The sequence below is a fragment of the Myotis myotis genome, unplaced genomic scaffold (assembly GCF_014108235.1).
Source record: "Myotis myotis isolate mMyoMyo1 unplaced genomic scaffold, mMyoMyo1.p scaffold_m19_p_22, whole genome shotgun sequence".
Lineage (NCBI taxonomy): Eukaryota > Metazoa > Chordata > Mammalia > Chiroptera > Vespertilionidae > Myotis > Myotis myotis.
This window is the reverse complement of record NW_023416327.1, coordinates 6154136-6173117: the sequence shown is the minus strand read 5'-3', so window position 1 is coordinate 6173117 and position 18982 is coordinate 6154136. Positions and strand designations below refer to the sequence as shown.

At 48.7% G+C, this 18982-nt stretch overlaps 1 protein-coding gene across 1 annotated transcript in view; it reads left to right on the top strand.

Moving 5' to 3' along the window:
• The window catches only part of RFX8 (regulatory factor X8), a gene marked incomplete at its 5' end in the record, with an annotated part of 53051 nt that extends 36881 nt beyond the window's left edge, over positions 1 to 16170 (top strand). The window contains 5 exon segments of the mRNA XM_036355476.1: positions 1366 to 1504; positions 4035 to 4129; positions 7517 to 7631; positions 10898 to 11211; positions 15827 to 16170. Coding sequence (XP_036211369.1) covers positions 1366 to 1504; positions 4035 to 4129; positions 7517 to 7631; positions 10898 to 11211; positions 15827 to 16003 — 840 coding nt within the window.
• Between the last annotated feature and the right edge of the window lie 2812 nt (positions 16171 to 18982).

Here is an 18982-nt window from a genome sequence, read left to right as displayed (position 1 = left end):
AGAGCAGGGAGGGGAGAGCAGGGAGGGGGAGCAGGGAGGGGAGAGCAGGGAGGGGAGAGCAGGGAGGGGAGAGCAGGGAGGGGAGAGCAGGGAGGGGGAGCAGGGAGGGGAGAGCAGGGAGGGGAGAGCAGGGAGGGGGAGCAGGGAGGGGAGAGCAGGGAGGGGAGAGCAGGGAGGGGAGAGCAGGGAGGGGGAGCAGGGAGGGGAGAGCAGGGAGGGCAGTGAAGGGAGAAGAGAGCAGGGAGAGGAGAGCAGGGAGGGGAGAGCAGGGAGGGGAGAGCAGGGAGGGGAGGGCAGGGAGAGGAGAGCAAGGAGGGGAGAGCAAGGAGGGGAGAGCAGGGAGAGGAGAGCAGGGAGGGGAGAGCAGGGAGGGGAGAGGAGAGCACGGAGGGGAGAGCAGGGAGGGGAGAGCAGGGAGGGGAGTGCAGGGAGGGGAGAGCAGGGAGGGGAGAGCAGGGAGGGGAGAGCAGGGAGGGGAGGGCAGGGAGAGGAGAGCAAGGAGGGGAGAGCAAGGAGGGGAGAGCAGGGAGAGGAGAGCAGGGAGGGGAGAGCAGGGAGGGGAGAGCAGGGAGGGGAGAGCAGGGAGGGGAGGGCAGGGAGAGGAGAGCAAGGAGGGGAGAGCAAGGAGGGGAGAGCAGGGAGGGGAGAGCAGGGAGGGGAGTGCAGGGAGGGCAGTGAAGGGAGAAGAGAGCAGGGAGAGGAGAGCAGGGAGGGGAGAGCAGGGAGGGGAGAGCAGGGAGAGGAGAGCAGGGAGGGGAGAGCAGGCAGGGGAGAGCAGGGAGGGGAGTGCAGGGAGGGCAGTGAAGGGAGAAAAGAGCAGGGAGAGGAGAGCAGGGAGCAGAGTGAAGGGAGAGGAGAGCAGGGAGGGGAGAGCAGGGAGGGGAGAACAGGGAGGGGAGAGCAGGGAGGGGAGAGCAGGGAGAGGAGAGCAAGGAGGGGAGAGCAAGGAGGGGAGAGCAGGGAGGGGAGAGCAGGGAGGGGAGAGCAGGGAGGGGAGAGCAGAGAGAGGAGAGCAAGGAGGGGAGAGCAAGGAGGGGAGAGCAGGGAGGGAGAGCAGGGAGGGGAGAGCAGGGAGAGGAGAGCAGGGAGGGGAGGGCAGGGAGGGGAGGGCAGGGAGAGGAAGAGCTTCCGGGTCCTCAGAGCCTTAATCAGTCTGCTCTGAGGAGCGGCACTCTAAGTGCTGTTTTTCAAAAAAGCAGCTCTAGGGTGTGAATGGGAACATTTCACTGTGGCTGAGGATTCTATTTTAGTGGGTAAGACCCAAATGCACTTTTTTCTCTGCTCAATAACAATACCTCTTGCTAAACTGGATGGGGGATTAGGCCAAAGGACCACATCAGTGAGGCCTGCTTCCCATGTGCTTAGACGATGAGAATGGTATTGGAAAATCGCCGGAGAGTCAGCCTCCTGAAGTCAGACCTGCAGGGCATCATGGGGGTTTCGCAGGGAGCCCTGACAAGGACGCGGAGGGGATCGGAGGACCTGGAGAGCATGGAGGTGAAATGTAAGCTTCCTTCTTCCTGTCATTGCAACGTGTGGCATGTATTTGGGGCCGGCACAGCCTGCAGTGCTCTAGGAGTTTCTTAGCAGAGGTGAACACAGGTTACTCATTGCTATTGTAATTTACCTCCCCTGCAGGGGCAAGGAATGCCCCAGAGAATGCTCTTCCCGGGGTCCCCCTGTCCATCCAGCAGTCAGTGCTGGCACGTGTTTGTTCAGTGAATAAATGAGCAGATGAGTGGTGCTGCTTGACAACGACTGTTTCTGGAAATCCACCTGGAGCGTCACTTTGGGGGGAAAGGCGGCATCCGTCTGGTGCACGCACAGGCCTCTCTCTCCTGTCGGAATGGGAGTGCGTCAGCCTCTGCCCCGCCGGACCTGCTGGCACAGCTGTTAGGATTACTTTTAACAATGCGAACCATTGTGCTTTTACTGTATTTCACTACTTTGCAGACCAGTGATATGAAGCATGTGGATATTCTTGCCCTTTACTATCTGATAATTGTCATCATTTTTCAACAACAACAAAAAGTATTTCTTCCACAAAGAGCTCTGCGAGCTGCTAACAGTGTTCCCCTGGGAGGAGCCTGGACCGAGAGAAGGTGCTCTCCCCACTCCCACGCGGGAGCTGGGGCAGACACGGAGAGCTGCTTCAGGAGGGAACTGCAGAACACTGGCGCCCCTCCCCAGCCTCCGGGCCAATCTAGGCCTTTGTCTGAGGGTTGCTGCCAGGGGGCTGTGGGGACTACTCTCCCTTTTCTGCCCTTTGCAGATATGCCTGCCAGATGCCCCAGGAAGGTCTAGCGGCTTCTTCCCTGTGGGCGGAATCTCAACCCGTTACACCCAGCTCTGCCCAAACTGCCTCCCGGTGCCTGTGAGCTCCTTCAGGGGTCAGTGGTCCCTTATGCATCGTGTCCACCTGACACCTGGGAGCACTTCAGTATTTCATGAGCTGACGGACAGGGATTCACAAGGCATGCAAAGCACCACAGTTATCCTGTCCTCTTTCTTTGACCCTGAAATAGGGCTGACTTTGGTAGGATTGTACCAGTTAGTGAAATACTGGACTAGGTCCATTCTTGTTGGTAAGCAGCCTCTGCTCATGCACCCCAGCCTCCCCTCCCTTGATGATCTCCCCTGCTCTGTCACTGTCCCAAATCCTAGCTCCTCCCCTAGGTATTCCCCTATGGACCAAACCAGTAACTAAAAGGTGGACACCTGCCCTAGCCTGTTTTACTCAGTGGTTAGAGCATCAGCCTGTGGACTGAGGGGTCACGGGTTCCATTCTGGTCAAGGGCTCATGCCTCAGTTGTAGGTTTGATCCCTAGCCCTGGTTGGGGTGTGTGTGGGAGGTAACCAATAGATGTGTCTCTCTCACATTGATGTTTCTCTCTGTCTCTCCCTTTCCCATCCACTCTCTCACTAAAAAACAACAACAATAACAACAACAAAAAACCACACCTAAGCCAGCAAGTTTTAAAGCTGTGGAGGGTAATGCTGATTAGTAGGAACTCAAAGGGTCCCCTCCTGGGCTACTGGCTCCCCCAGAAATCTCAGGGGGTTACTCAAACCCTGTTCTTGCCCCTAGGAAGCCCCAGGAAGACACAAGGCCTCTCTCCTAGGTGCCTGCCGAGATGCCTGCAGCCTGCCCCGGGCTCCTGTGTGCCTGTTGGCATCCTTGGGTGTCCTTCCACAAGGACACAGAGCCAGCAGGGAGCCTGGCATGCTGGTAGCCACTGGCAGGCAAATGCTCGAGGTCTGCCTGGAAGATCTGTCAGGTGAACCCTGACCAAGCCTCAGCCAGGGCCAGGGCAACCCAGTGGGTTTTCTAAACTCTGCTTGGTACCCAACAGCACCCAGAAGGTGGGAGAGCCAAAGGCTGGCTCATTGGGCTCAGTGCTGCCCATGCAGGTGACGGACTCAAGTCCCCACGTGACACATGCTCAGGCTCCACCCCTCGTGTCTGCACTGAGCCTGTAGCCAGCAAGGCACTGAGCATCCCTCAGTGAAAGGACATGAGTAGACTACTACTTTAATGAAATGACACGAATAGGCGAGGTCATGACTGCATAATGCAATGAGCTCATCTGGAGCCAGGTCTGTGGAATTAATTACAAGGTGTAATTATTATTTCGAAATATTTCTTTCCAATTCAACAAGTGGCAGCGGCGGTTCCTAAGAGGCAAGACCATATAACTCTGAACTGTATGACCACAGATGTGACAAATCTGGACTGAGAATGTATCCTTTGTGTTCAAATTGGGTGCGAAGCCGCAGGGGTGCTTTTGAACTATTGTTCAGATGGTGTCCCTGGGTTACCTAGCCTACAAATACCTACAGCAAAATTCTGCTGCGTTGCTAGAAACCTTTTTATTTTTTTTAAATTTTACAACAGTATGAACGGCCTTTATTGGTGGCAATGGGAAGTGGAAAAGGAGGGGATACAACAGCTCTGGCTCCTGGGTGGCTTCACAGACTCTGTGGCTGCCCTTCGGAAGGCTAGCAATCTTTCTGTTTGTTTTGTGTCTTTACAGGTTTAAGCAGTTTAATTTCTTTGCTGGGAACATCGACAGACCTCCACGTATTCCTGAATTGTCTATCTTCAAATCTCCAAACATTTGTCTTCCAGGTACAAAACCACAGTTTTTTAAAGGGAAGGGGTGGGTGTTGATCATTCTAGCTACATAAGAGCACCAAGTGCCCATGACCTAGTGGAATGAAAAAGATGTTTCTCCGGCCACAGCGTGTCCAGGCCGGTGTGGGCGCTGAGGACAGAAAAGCAGTGTCTCCCTCCTGCGGCGGCCGGGAGTAGAAGCTGGTAGTCAGGCAGGTGTGTGTGCAGGTGCGCACTCACGCTGGCTCAGGTGTGTGCTGTGTGTGTGCAATGGGCCTGTGTATGCAGGTGAGCTGAATGAGCGTGTGTGCAGCGGCCATGGGTGAGTGTGAGTGCACCAGGCGAGGGCGTATAGGAGGAGTGGTTTTCTCTGTTTAGGGAGAACAGTACTTGTCTGGGTATTTTGCAGAAATATCCCAGTAAAGCATCAGGCTTGATTTTAAAGATCAAAGAAGCATTGGTGTTGAATGTGGGTGAATTTGGTCTTTCCGGATGACCAAACTGGGAGTTACTTCAACAGGGTCCTTGTTGGGCTCCATCATCGGCACCGTCTGCATCAGCAGTCAGCAATCACAATTCCTGAGCTGAAAGTGTGATCAGAGAAAGCCCAGCACCCTTGGCCCAGTGGGAGCATAAGGGTGGGTGGGTGGGGACCTGGGGCTGTGCATTAGTTTGGAGACCAAAATAAGGTCGCCGGGGGCCTCCCGCCTGAGGCATTGCCCTCTGCAGGCTGAGCAGTTATGAAAGGTCTTGGTGAAGGAGGTGGGTTTAAATTGGGACAAGAAGGGCAATGGGATGAAAATAACATAAAAAGACACCACTCCCGAGAGAAGGACGTGGGCCTGGGCACAGTGAGCATTGGACGTGGAGGGCCTGATGGGGAAGAAGAGGACCCCCGGGCAGGCACGGGAGGCGTGGCCCTGGGACTGGGCTGTGGGAGCGCTCTCCTCTAAGCCTCCGTTACATTTCTTTCTCTCCCTTTCCCTCCCGACCTGGCCTTGCCATATCCCTTTGTCCCGACCCGCGGGACAACAACGGGGGAACGAAGAGACACCCTAGGAGAATGAAACAAACAAGGGACACGAAAGAATGGAGGCAAGACAAGTTCTGATCAAGCCTCAAACTTTATTCTCACAGCGGCAGGATATATACTGTTTTAGGAATGGGGGGTGGGCAAAGGGGTCTATGGGCAGTAACCTATTACTAGAGATTTATTAGGCTCCTGATGGCTGTGCTTATCAGTGGAGATGTGTGATTTAGCGGCTGTGTGAGGGTAGTTTATCTTTAACTGCTGGCCAATTGCAAGACACAGGTGGTTTCTGGTAATTAGGAGTTTCTGGAGGAACCAGAAACTTATAGTTCTTAAGATGGCTTTGTCTAAGCCAATATCTTTAATGGCTCCCAACATCCCTTCCTCCCAGTGGATGAGAAAGGGCAGAGGTGATAACGGGCATCATTCATAAAGACTGCAGGGGGCACTGGGGTTGAAAACCTCATTGAGAGGAACCAGAATGTTCTACAGGAAAGCTGGGCAGGTGTCTGTGTCCATGCCTTGCTTCTTGAAAACCGTCAAGCAGATTCTGAATGGTACTCATGGTCCTTGGTGATCTCCGGCAGGGCTCCTTTGTCGCAGTGGTGACATGTCTGGAGTTGCATTGCTGCCGAGACGTTCTCTCATTGGCTGGGTTGTCACTGATCAAACCTTCCATTCCTCTTGCTCAGCCTCTTTCCCTGAGCTGAGCCCCTGAGCCCCGGAAGAGCACCCCTACCTCCAAGCAGCCCACGGGCTCGGGCTCCATCTAAACCATGTAACACCACGTGTCTCCCAGCCTTCATCATGTGTTCAGCCTCACACGGAGGCGTGTTAGCAAGGCGGCGTGCTGTACCTGCGTGCCTGCGAAGAGCTTGCTCCTGTAAAACAGCCTGGCTGATAAAACAAAGCAAAGCACTGCTGCCAGGAAAATACTCAAACGGCTACAATGTAAATCTTCGGGCTTGTCAGGGGTGACGAATGGCTCCGGCCGTTCAATGTGTCACGTGCTCCCTCCTCCTGGGTCTCCCATGGTTGGGCCCAAGAGAATTTCTAAATGTAGGACCCGGAGATGCCACACGGGTGCGGGCAGAAAAGCACTCAAGGCAGAGTGCCCACCACCAGAGCTGCTTCTCACGGTGCTTTGTAAAGTGTCCTTGTGTTTGTTGATCCCACGGTTCCTTCCAGGAGCCCTGTGTCAGGTGATCAGAAACACCAGCCCAGGTGTCAGAGTCACGTGGGGAGGATGCTGCTACTGAAGGAAGCCCACGTGCACCCAAAGCCCAGGACAACCCTTCATTCAACACATGGCGGGGGGTATAGTGGGGGCTGATGGGAAGATGAGAAAGGGGGTGTCCTCATGTCTACCCAGTCTCTCCATCTCTTCTTCAGAGACTTGGGTTGAGCCAGTGGGTGGCTCACATTCTTATAATGAGCCTTAGGGGGGCTTCAGGGCCACTCATCCCAACATGTGCCTGTGAAATTAATGTGACTCCATTGCTTGTAATGCATTGAAAGTGTGGCCCAAGGCTACTCGCCATCTACATCAGCGGTTCTCAACCTGTGGGTCGCGACCCCTTTGGCGGTCGAACAACCCTTTCACAGGGGTCGCCTAAGACCATCCCGCATATCAGATATTTACATTACGATTCATAACAGTAGCAACATTACAGTTATGAAGTAGCAGTGAAAATAATGTTATGGTTGGGTCACAACATGAGGACTGTATTTAAAGGGCCAGAAGGTTGAGAACCACTGCTCTACATGAAGAGTTTCTTTGTCTGCATGCAGAAGCATGTCACTGGTGCCCAGTTTAGTGCCACTTGAGCTGTCAGATGGCCTCGGGTCCACTAGATGCACAGGTGAGAACTTCCAGTCCTCAGATAATTTACACAGCGCAGTGGTTAGTTCTGTGCTTTCCAAAGTCAGCACCGCTACTGTTCATGTTTACGGGACTCTGCCACTTTTTCACAATATCAGACTTGGCAAGGACAAAATGTCCACCGATCCTCTGGATAGCAGCTGCCAAGTGGATTGTGGTGAGGCTGTCCCTGAGGTATTTCTTTGAGACGATTCACAAGTGAACTCATTTTAAAACTTGTGTATAATTTTTTAAGGAAGAAAAAGAGGCCAGTTTTTCACCTCCTTCCTTCTCTCCACAACATCAGGGGTTCTGCCCTGGAACCATTTCTGAGGATTTGGATCAAAATAAGAAAAAGGCTGGTGGGTCACTGCTCCCTTCTCACCTTATTTCTTCCTCTTCTCATCAGACCACTTGAAATGTCAGTACCTGACAAATGTGTGCATTTGAAAACGTGTTCTCCTTCATTTGTCATAAAACCTGGAATGTTTTTCTTCCAAAAATGTAACAGCCAAGCAGAAGCAAAGAGGAGTTCATCAGATTGGCTGCCGGCTTCCAGCTGCGCTGGAATTTCGTGCTCACCACAGTGAGCAAAGCCATGACTCTTCGCCACAGGAACAGTTTTGGTGAGTCAGAGAATGCAAAACGCTGTTCTACCTTTAAGAATGTTCTATTGCCGTGTAGAATACAGCCATTTTGTTCTTATGTAAAATACATCATAGACACAGAAAACTACAAAACTATAACAGCTTTTAAAAATAGCAGCAGGAGAATAGTTGCCACCAAACAGTCTGGCCACACTTTGCTTCCCATTCCTCGTTGTTGGATGGGCAGGAAGCACCCCCTTGCTTTTGAATAGTGTGCTTTGGGACATTTTGAGAAAAGCACCAAGGCAGGTAAGTGAGATGGAGAAAAATTAGTGATCGGGGGCACCCATATTTAACTTTAAGGAAGAAACATTGGTAAGGCCACCGATGTTTGCAGTGGTGGAAAGGGTGAAGTGGTATCCGTTTTGCAAACTTTCCGGTCAAATAGATGATCGTTCTCTGTCAGAGCTCACATCTGTCACCTCCATGGCTCAGATGCAGAACAGCAGAGTTGTAGGAAGGGAACCTCACCGCAGAGCCCTCCAGCCCCATGAAAAGGGTTAACGTAAAAACATTCAAAGCTGTAAAGAATTTTTGTGAGTTTACTTGAGCCAAACTGTCAACAATTGCTGGGAAGCAGAGCCTCAACGGATTGGATTGGGATAATGCTCAGGAAAATGGTGGTGGCTCACCTTGTTTTATACTTTACATCAAGGGAGGAGACGTAAGTGGGTGACATGAAATCCACTGGTGATAGATTAGGGGGGCGGGAGAAAGCAAAGCGGTGGGTGGGGTGGGGGGAGGGGCCTCTGGGATTGGATAAAAAGTAAAATGATAGACACATTGCTTAAGTGGATACAGGATAGTTAACATCAACAATTAACATGATGACAATGAAGGAATTTATGGTCTCCCTCCTGATGCCCAGGCTCATTTGGTTGGGTTTGGGGTATAGGGGGGTGAGGGGGGAGAGAGAAGGAGGGAAGTTACAAGTTACTCTGACATTTCATAGGTATGTTATCTTAGTTGCAAAAAGACAATAGGCTCAGTTAAGATAAAAATTAACCTTGTCAGGGAAAATACCAGCCTAGGACATGACTACCCACCTTTAATGTTTACTTTCAGACCATCCTTTGTGGTTACTGTAGGTCTCTCAGTTTGTAAGGCTGCCATACAGGCCTCCCCTGAGCTTGTGAGGCAGCATGTGGCCTTTGGTCCACAGAAGGATCATTCATCTCAATAGATACTTACTGTGTCCCCTAAAAAGTCCCAGGCACCTGGCTGGGCACTGGGCATAGAGCAGTGAAAGACAGGTGGTCTTTGCCCTGTGAGCTCGCACACTCATCCCGGGAGGAGCCCTGCTCCACAGGCTGCCGATGCCCTCACAGCGGGCAGGTAAGTGAGAAGCCGGGAAGACAAGGCCAGTGCTACTCTGGGTCAGTCTTGCAAACACTCTGGAGCTCTGTCCAGGGTGGTGGCTGTGAGCTGCCCTGTAGGTGACCACCCTTTGCGTGAGGCCCTCCCTTTCAATGGTGCCCAACATGACTCTGCTTTATGCCAATGCTCCTCTGCACTGAAGTGACAGCGACTCCTATGCAGTCATGGGAAGAAACGCAGTCTGTGTTTGTTGCTTTGCCCCCCTACCTTCTCTGGACCTCTCCACGAAGTAAAGTGTTAGCACCAGTGGCTTTTCCTCATCACATGGGCCGTGATTTCCAAGTAAACAGGTTAGTTGGGCTCATTCCAGACCAGGTCATGCCGTCCCACCAAGCCAGTATCGTTCACCACAGGGCCATCCGGGAGTAATCAGCAGTAAAGCAGCGGTCGCCAACCTTTCAGACCTCACGGACCATCAGTGGTCCGAGGACCACCGGTTGGCGACCGCTGCAGTAAAGGGCTTTGAAATGGGCAAAAAGGCTTAGCGTCCCTTCTGAGTGTCTCCACCTTTCACTGTCTTAGCTATTTTCCAACTCTGTACCCTTATCAACTGATAACGTTAGAAATGCTCGCCAGCGGTGTCTCCGGAATGAGACAAACACTCGAAACTGGATGGGCAAGGCAAAATCTACATCTGGAGAAGGGTGCATCTGCCGCTGAAAATCATGGGCCAAGCGCAGCAAACGGGAAGTCCATTCGGGTTTTATTCCCTGACCTGGTCTGCCCTGCCCCTCACTCTGACTCTGACTCTGATTTGACTGGTCAGAGCTCAGAGCTCTGATTCACATTATTGTGCAATTGGCTAATTCAGAGGAAGGGGAAGGGGAAGGCGGGGCCTAAGATGGGGGCCCCCTGAAAGTCTGAAGGTCATAATCAAAATGGCAAAAGCTAAGATGGCAGTGAGCTCCTTTCTTTGACAGAAAAGATTGCTGGTTCCCTCTCACAATTATAATGCAAATAGTAGTCTGCCCAGAACTGCAAGCTGGTGCCAGTGGCTGCCACTGATGGCCACCCCAGGGACGGATCCCTTTGCATGTCTCTGTAACTCTCTGCTGCCCACCTCTGCTTTGTACTTCAAGTTCTCTTTCGAACCAGTTGCAACAACTTACCAGTTCCTTCATCCACTCATGAGTTACATAGAACCTTTGACACAAGTCCATTTGATATCTGTGTAAGATTTGTGCTTTTACCTGAATTAAAAATTAACTTAAGAAATTTCCATCGGCCAGATCTCCCCTCTGCTTCTCAGCTGGGCATTTCTTATTCTTGTCTCCTGGCTGGCCGAATGCCTTTGGGTTGAGAGCAGTCGGTGGAGTCAGCGCACCTGTCTCCTCGGCCAGTCCCTGCAGGCCCCGGAGGGAGAATGTCTCTCCCTGTGGAGCACCCGCTGCCATCCCTCACCCACGGCCCGGCAGGAGATGCGGCCACGCAGACTGCAACGGGCATGGGCTGCATGTTGGTCCCCACAGATGGCAGCAGGGCCCCTCTGCACCCTGCCCGCACCTCCCCTTCCACCCTCTCCCTCGCTTCCCTGTGTGCCAACTGTGGGAGGCTGAGGGGCACATCCTCCTGCTCAGAGAGTGGCACCCCTTTTTCTGTAGGAATTGCTTTCCCCGTCTCCTAGCAGATGGGGCTTACCTCCCTTTCCTGGCTCAGGCTAGTGAACTCTGTGCTTCCTGTCAGAGGTCACCGTGCTGGGGCTCTCTGGACCTGGAGCGCCACGTGGTGGTGGGCCCGCCCAGGACCCTCAGGGTCAGTGGTAGGGGAAGCTCCAGCCACAGGAGTGAAAACCCCAGAAAAGTTGTTAGTTTCACAGCGAATGTCATTTGTCCATTGAGTTATTCACTTTGGTTGTTATTTAAATGTAGGGTCCTGGCACCTGTTTCATTTGCTGCTTTTGGAATATGTGACTCATATCCTGCAGTCATGCTTAGAAGAGGAAGTGGAGAATGATGGAGGAAATCTCAAGGAGATGCCACCAGATGACCAGTCTCCTGTCCAGCCTGACCAGGCACCTTGCCAGCCTCCAGATTCTTCACTATTTCAGGAGGATGAAAGCCCGTGTATGGCTCCGCCCTGGGTGGTGCTGGAGCACGTGAGCCAGAGCCAGTGTCCTGTGGGAGTGAGCAGCGTGGCTCTCAGGGTCCTGGGCTTCCTGGTGGACACTGCCACAGGAAATAAGGTACCGAGGCCGGGCGCCAACTCCTGGTCAGTTTTTTCAAGGGCAGTAAGAACCACCAGGTGGTTAGGAAACCCATAAAGACCCCATTGTCCAAACAAACAATGACATAGACTCTAGAGTGATCTTTGCTTTGGGTGACTTTGCCAGGAGTGATTACAATAGCTTATCTGTTGATCACTGTTTGGCTCAGTTTGGGGTGCATTAATATGAGCCTGGCACGATTATGGTGTGGAATATGTGGATGGCCTGGGTCTTGCCTTCCCAGAGTTTCCCTGACCTGGTCAGGCTAACTGAAAAATAGATCACCACTGGCCACTGCGCTGAGTGGTATGCACTGAAAATGCCTCTGGCATCAAGGAAGGAAACATCAGGTGGTCTAAACAGAAAGGATTTGAAAAGATGGAATTGAAAGACATAAAATTAAGGATTCTATTTATCCAACACCTACTATACACCCTTTATATACATTATCTTCAAGCCATACAATACTACAGAGTGTCTATTCTGATCACTTTCATGTCATGAATGAGAAAACTGTGGTTCAGAGAAGCTAGGTGACTTGCACAAAGTCATACAGTAAGCAAATTGGGACACAGAGATTGGAGCCCTGGCCTGCCTGATCTCAAGTCCATTCTTCTCTCACAATACTAGGAGCATGATTCATGCCCTGAGAAGAGTAGAACACAGGTTACTGAGGTCAGAGATCTGGCCTGGAATGCCAAAATGAGGAGCCATACTGATGCAGGAAGCAACTGAAGCACTTCCGCTGATTCAGGGGAGTGGCTAGTTTACAAAATCTTGACAACAATTGTCTTGGTACTAATTTCTAAAACTTCTATGCCTGTGTTTGGAAATTTAGCCAGTTTACATCGTATCTCTTCTGCACCCATTGAGTTCCTCTTTTGCGTAGATGAGAGGTGCTTAGTAGGAGACCATTAAAGGCAGGGCATTGCCCTTGACCTGGGTTAATTGTGGTCCTGGCTAAGGGATGAGTCACAGCCTGAAAGTGTTCATGTCCTACAGTCCTCAAAATAACTGGAAGCTTCCAGGGCCCTCTCCTTCCAGAACAAAGCCTCTTCCCAAGTTCTCCAGAGTGCAAATAACCTGTAAAGCTGCTATGGAGCACTGCTCAAAAAGGACTCTGTGCTAGACAAAAACACTATGACAGGAGCGAAGGAAATGCATCTCTCAGTTTTATTAATTCTCTGTCTATATTTGGCCTTATTTCCCAATGGCTAATTCATGTATCCAGCTGTCTTCAATGACCGTGGTGCAGTAGATTCAGACATGTGTCTGTAAATAAGAAACTCACCTCTTTTGTGAGTGTGTGTGTAAAGCAGACATACTAATGAGGCTTGAAATAGTGAAATACTGACCCCAAATCATGGACCCAGTGGCAAAAGGATGGGGATGGGAGGAACTGGGCCTCCTTAGAAGAGGAATAGCTGGAGCAGGCAGGTAAGGCACCACTCACCAGTTGGTGTTTCAAGGCTCTTGGCAGAGAAAAGGTCCAGTTAAATCTTAAGAAGGGACTAGTTGGCTGTGCTGTGCCCAGGAGAATGTCTCTCCCTGCTCCCTGACTCTATGGAGAATGTATCTCTTCCTGGAAACAGGGCCCTGCAAGTGCTGGCCAGTGGGAAGCTCAACTAAATACAGTGGGGCCTTGACTTACGAGTGTCCCGACTAACGAGTTTTTTGAGATACCAGCTGTCTCTCAGCCAATTTTTTGCATTGAGTTGATAGAGTAATTTAAGTTAACGAGCTCGGTCTCAGAACGAATTGAACTCGTAAGTCAAGGCCCCACTGTACACTGAAACATCCTGTACAGCCTTAACAAGACAAGCATGTGTGCTTGGCATTCAGCTCCAACAGTGCCAATCTCTCTTATCACTGGCTGGAGCAAGAGCTAGGATGGTAGACAATTTAGTCACCAAGGTAACTGGGAATAAACTTTTACCTCTGGGGCGTAGTTGGAAGTGGCTGGAGAGCAGACACTGAAGGGCTCCCTGTATTGGGCATTTCAATGCATCATTTCAGCAACCCAACAAGATGGTGTTATCATTGCTCCCATTTCTCAGATAGCAAAACTGAAGCTCCTGGGGATGAGTAATGCTCCCAAGGTTACTTCGCCAATAATAGGCAGAACAGGGATTCAAATCTCCATAAATCTTCTTCTGAGACTATCCTTTTCTAGCACCTTCTCTATCTCAAAGGGTATGCCCATGTGTTTTCATTCCAAGATCAGTGAGTTGGGAGTAAATGAAAAATAACTTCAAGTCTGATGATTTGGGGAAATAAGTAGCATTTCTGGTACATAAATTCCTGTGTTTAAACTCTTCATCCTCCACTGAGAACCTTGGAAAAGTCACCCAATCTATCTGGGCCTCAGTCTCCTCATCTACAAAACAGTAATAATAATTTCTAAGTCCATGAGGCCAGTATGAGGTTTAAATAAGTTAATCATCATTCTTAGAACATGAAACTTGTAGAGCATAGTAAGTAATCATTGTTATTATTTCTCCAACAAAACCTCCTAACACGCTCTACCTAACACTCTCTACCCAACCCACTAGCAACTCTGAAATTCATTGTATTGGGGTTTGACCTACATCATGTGCCACATAACATTTTGGTCAACAATGGACTGTATGTACAACAGTGGTCCTATAAGATTAGAATGGAGTGGAAAAACTACTCTCACCTAGTAACATCATAGCACAACACATGCATTACTCACATGTTTGTGGTGATGCTGATGTAAACATACCTACTGCACCTCCAGTTGTAGAAAAGCATAGCATATGCATTATGTATAGTATATAATACTTATAATGATAATAAACAATTGTTATTGGCTTATACATTTACCACACTATATCTTTCATCATTACTTTAGAGTGTACTCTTTCTACTTATAAAAAAACATTTGCTAGAAAGCGGCATGCCATGTCATGCTGGCTACAGTCTCACACAGAGTCTCCATTGCATCATTTTCTCTTGCACTTGATTTAACCTCATGTTGTTTTGTACATTAACACGCTGTGCAGCTCTGTCGCCTGGGAGCAATAGGCTAACTGCACAACCTAGCTGTGTAGGAGGCTACCACCTAGCTGCACTTCATGAGGTTCACATAATGATGAACTTGCCCAATGACAAAGTTCTCAGAATGTATCCCTGTAGTTAAGAGGCGCATGTATGGCAGAAACCTTAGAGAAGGTATTAAAGCATTAAAAGCAGATGAGTGTCACATAATCCAAGGTAATATGCATTAGAGATTAATTAAACCTGCTTCTCTTGGTGAATGCGCACTGAACTAGCGATAGTGACTTAATTTAATGCCAAAAAGTTATGCTCATTCAATTTTCATTGCACTCATTATTTAGCATTGCACCCATCATCAACAAAAAAGTACACTCTCTGTGCCTCATCTGCACTCATCTGCCATGACTAACGCCCATTCAGTTGCACATCTGTGTCAGCTGCATCCACTGAACAGTTAGCATTGCCCTGCACCTGCGTGAGAACCCAGGCCAGCACTCAGATTTCCATCGCCATCTGTCACTCTTCTACCTTCTAGCAACGTTCAAAATAGAAAGACATCAAGGCGTCTTAAGAATACTGTAAAGAATTACACTGATATGAGGTGGTATTAGAATATTTTTTTGTAAATTCTTACAGTTTTTGCTTTAGGCCATGTGACTCAAGGATTAAAGCATAGCAAAAGTATTAAAAATAATAAGTGACTCTTCAGCTGTAGGGTAAAGGTGAAGGCAACGTTTTTTAGAAAAGGAAAACATCTTTGCATTGGGTGGTGATGGTTATTATCAAATTTACAGAGCAAGGGTAAGAAATATTCTTTCATGAACCTTGCATTTGAAGTTATCTTGTACACATCTTTGTCCAAATATAGTAGCTTATTGGGGGCTTATTAATGGAATCAGACCAAGAAAATATGTCACTGCTGGTTTGTAAAATAATCACGTGCAAGGATTTGCCAGTCCTCCCTCTGAGCTAAGGGGAGGATGGCATTTTATCCTTGTCCTTCTGATGGGAAGACCCGCTCAGGCAAGTCAGATGGCTTATGTGAGAGCTGGCACTTCAGTTCATATCAGAGTCTATGAACCTCTCAAATCTATCACTACGACATTGAGTGCCATTATCTACTGGTATATTTGACGGATGGTGGAAGGAGGGTCTATGTGAGAACTTGACCCAATTATGTTAGCCCAGAACTGGCAAGAATGCAGGATTGGTAGCCATCTGGAAGCAGGCAAAGTGATGTGTGCTACAGCCACGGGGAAGCCCATGGGTATTTCACAGCTTCCTCGTGAGTCTCTTCAATGGGAGAGTGTGGTTTTTTAAACAGTGTCTCACAAACAATGGCAGGCACTTGCCCACCTGCTCCCACTCCCTGGCCTCTCTCACACCATCTCTGGTGGAGATTCCTTCCATGAAGTCCTCACTGACCCTGATCATTCCCCTGAGAAATTAGTATCTCCTGTAGCAGAATAAATCCACAAGCTTCCCAATGTGGGGGTGAGGGTGTGGTGGAAGAATTCAAATGGTGGGCCCTGCATTATTTTACCTTTTGCTTTTAAACATTTCCCTCTTTCAGCTCGTCCAGGTATTGTTGGAAGACACGGCCACCAAAAGCACCGTCAAACTCAGCCTCCCTGTGGGACAAGAGGCCCTCATCACCCTCAACGATGGACAAAAGTTTGTGATTCACATATCAGATGTACCCCAAAGCTCTGAAAATATTCATTTCAGGGAAAGCAGTGCTAATAAGTAAGACTATTTATTTGAATAGGACAGGAAGAAAACATAGATTTTCATTCTTAAAAATATATGATATGCTAAAACTTTTGTATTGATAAGAAAAAAGATTATATGTACATAATAGAGTGTAGTATTGTCTATTTTATGTTTATGTGTATGTGTATTTCAAGGAGTTGGTTTTGATGAAACATATAAACTGATTTGGAGAATAATATTGGTAGCTGTTTGCCTCTCCTTTGGGCTTTCCAAGCGTTTCTATTTGGTGACTTCGCAGAAGAGAAATCTTGTTGGGAGAACAGAAATTGATATATTGTGGGCCATTGGAAGGGCACCAGGTGCTAGGTTGGTGGGGTCAGACTGGACCTGGGTTTAGCAACCTTGGTACTTAGGTTCTGGCTAGGAAAGAATTCAGAGCCAAGATTCAAACTATAAGAGAAGATTTATTTAGAAAATCATAGAGGTGGAAGGAACAATTCTTAGAAAAAATGGGCCAAGGAAACAAGTCATAGAGGCAAAGGAAGGGCCCTAGAAGCTTGGGAGTGAAAAAGAGAATGGTAACTTGCCTATGGAGAGACGGGAGGGGAAGGTGCCAGTGTGCTCCTGGGAGGGAGAGGCGCTGGGTCCTCCGTCCTATGGGCTTTAGGGGGAGGATTTAGGGGAGGTCCCAGGGAAGATCTCAATAGAACAGTGAGCAGCTTTTTCCAGGTGTGTCCTTTCAGGGTCATGGTCTCCTCGATGGTCAGCACCAGGGCAGGGGGTCATTACCCAATGCAGCTGGGCCCAAAGTCAGCTGTGGGGTCACTTGTCTGGTTTTGTGGCTTCTCTGGGCCTGAAGCTGAAGTACAACTGAGGCCTACATGTTACCTCTAGGGAGGAAAGGTCAGGGGTCCAAACAGTAAGACCAGCGATATGCTGGGGAGGAAAGCCCACCCTGGGGATGAGGTCCCACCCTACAGCTGTCTGCTAGGCGCCTGGGGCTGTCCACCCTGATGACCTTCTGTACCTGGCCCAACATCCTTGCCCTGCTCATGTCTGTCTAACTGCCCACCACAGATACATTTCCAGAGAAAGATAAAGTTTGAAGAATGCAAACTGTTACAAGCAGTAAATGGCCAATGGTAAAATTATTTTCCTTCACCTTGGTAGTGCTCCAATTGAAATAGAATTTGTAGAAAGATCTTCTCAGGCAGTGAAGAATAAAAAAATTTGATAGCACTGTTAGACTTACTCACTGGTCCATTAACCCATCCCAACGTTCTTCGGTTCACCATCACCGCTTCCTTAAAGTGAGATACAATTTTGAATCTAATAACATCTGCAACAAATGAGGATGCCCTATTTTGAATCACTTTTTATTCCTCTCTTTGTCACAAAATCCTAAAAAATGTTGAAACTAAGAACAGACCATTATTTTTTTTTTAATTTGTAATGTTATTCTTTTTTTTTTTAATTGCTTAAAGTATTACAAAGAGTATTACATATGTCTCCTTTTTTTTTCCCCGCCCTCGACAATCCCCTGGCCTCCCCTACCCCCCCCAGAGTCTTATGCCCATTGGTTATGCTTATATGCATGCATACAAGTCCTTCGGTTGATCTCTTACCCACCCCCCCCACTCCTGCCCCCCACCCTCCCTGGCCTTCCTGCTGTAGTTTGACAGTCTAAGAACAGACCATTATTAAACCAGATCCATTTTTAAGTAACTGGTTATAACATTTAAAAGAAACTTAACAATTCATGCTTAACATGATTTCTGGTATAAATAAAAATAAGGAGAGGACACTGATCTCATATTCTATAACAAATTAAATTTCCCTAAATGCTTGGAAATTTTAAAGAAACATAAGAACCATATGTCACTAGATTCATTAAGAATGATTTGTCTTGCCCTAGCCGGTTTGGCTCAGTGGATAGAGCGTCGCCCTGCAGACTGAAGGGTCCCGGGTTCAATTCCGGCCAGACCCGGGTTGCGGGGTCGATCCCCAGTAGGGGGCGTGCAGGAGGCAGCCAATAGATGATTCTCTCTTATCATTGATGCTTCTATCTCTCTCGCCCTCTTCCTTCCTCTCTGAAATCAATAAAGAAATATTTTTTTTTAAAAAAAGAATGATTTATCTTTATGGCTTAAAAAGTAATATTTTAGGCCTTTTACCACTACATTTAATATGGTATCTCATTTCTTAAGCTATCTGGGAGTAGTTATTTGTCAAAGAATAACTCAGAGATATTCCTTTGCTCACTGTTCTGTGTCTTTGCATATCACTGGTTGCTCACAGGTAAGTAGACAGGTGGTGGACTGAGGCAAGGAACAAAGACAACAATGAGACTTACCAATTTGGGAACAGTGAAATATTTTTTGGCATATTTTGGGGTAAACTGATTACCTGAGAGCTAGCAGAGGGCACTCTACCCTTGAAAGGCCAACCAGGTTTATCAAGGAAAATTTAATTGTTTACCTGTGGGGTTAGGAGTTAGGAGAGGAGATGAGGCTGCGGAGTAACAGGAGAAGGTGGGCTTCTGGGGCCCTCGCGGGCTCCAGCTCTTTATCTGGGGGTGGTCATACAGTGTGTTCATCTTGTGAAAATGTCTCACAAAGAAAACAACATGACTTGATTGCCTTTCTGCAATGTTATGTATTTAAGGTGTATTTTTTAAAGTAGAAAGAGTTGCACACATCGTGGGGACTGTAGTGGAGGCTGCTGGTGGAAGAAGGGCTGGAAAACACACAGGTTCCAAGAGAAAGTGAGCTGGGTTGATGGGCCGCGAGGGCCAACGCGCGTTGGTGCGAGGCTGGCACTGTCACCTGTGTTTTGTTTGCCTCCCATCTCATGAGTGGAGGCGGAGGCCTGGCAAACACAGGCTCAAGCCCTAGCACTCTTTCCACCCAGGAGAAGAGAGAAGAATTCATCTTTAATAAAGTTTGACATTTTTATTTTTACACTGGGCTGGGGATTCTAATTACTAACAGAGAAGCTTTTATGATTGAAAGTAGCT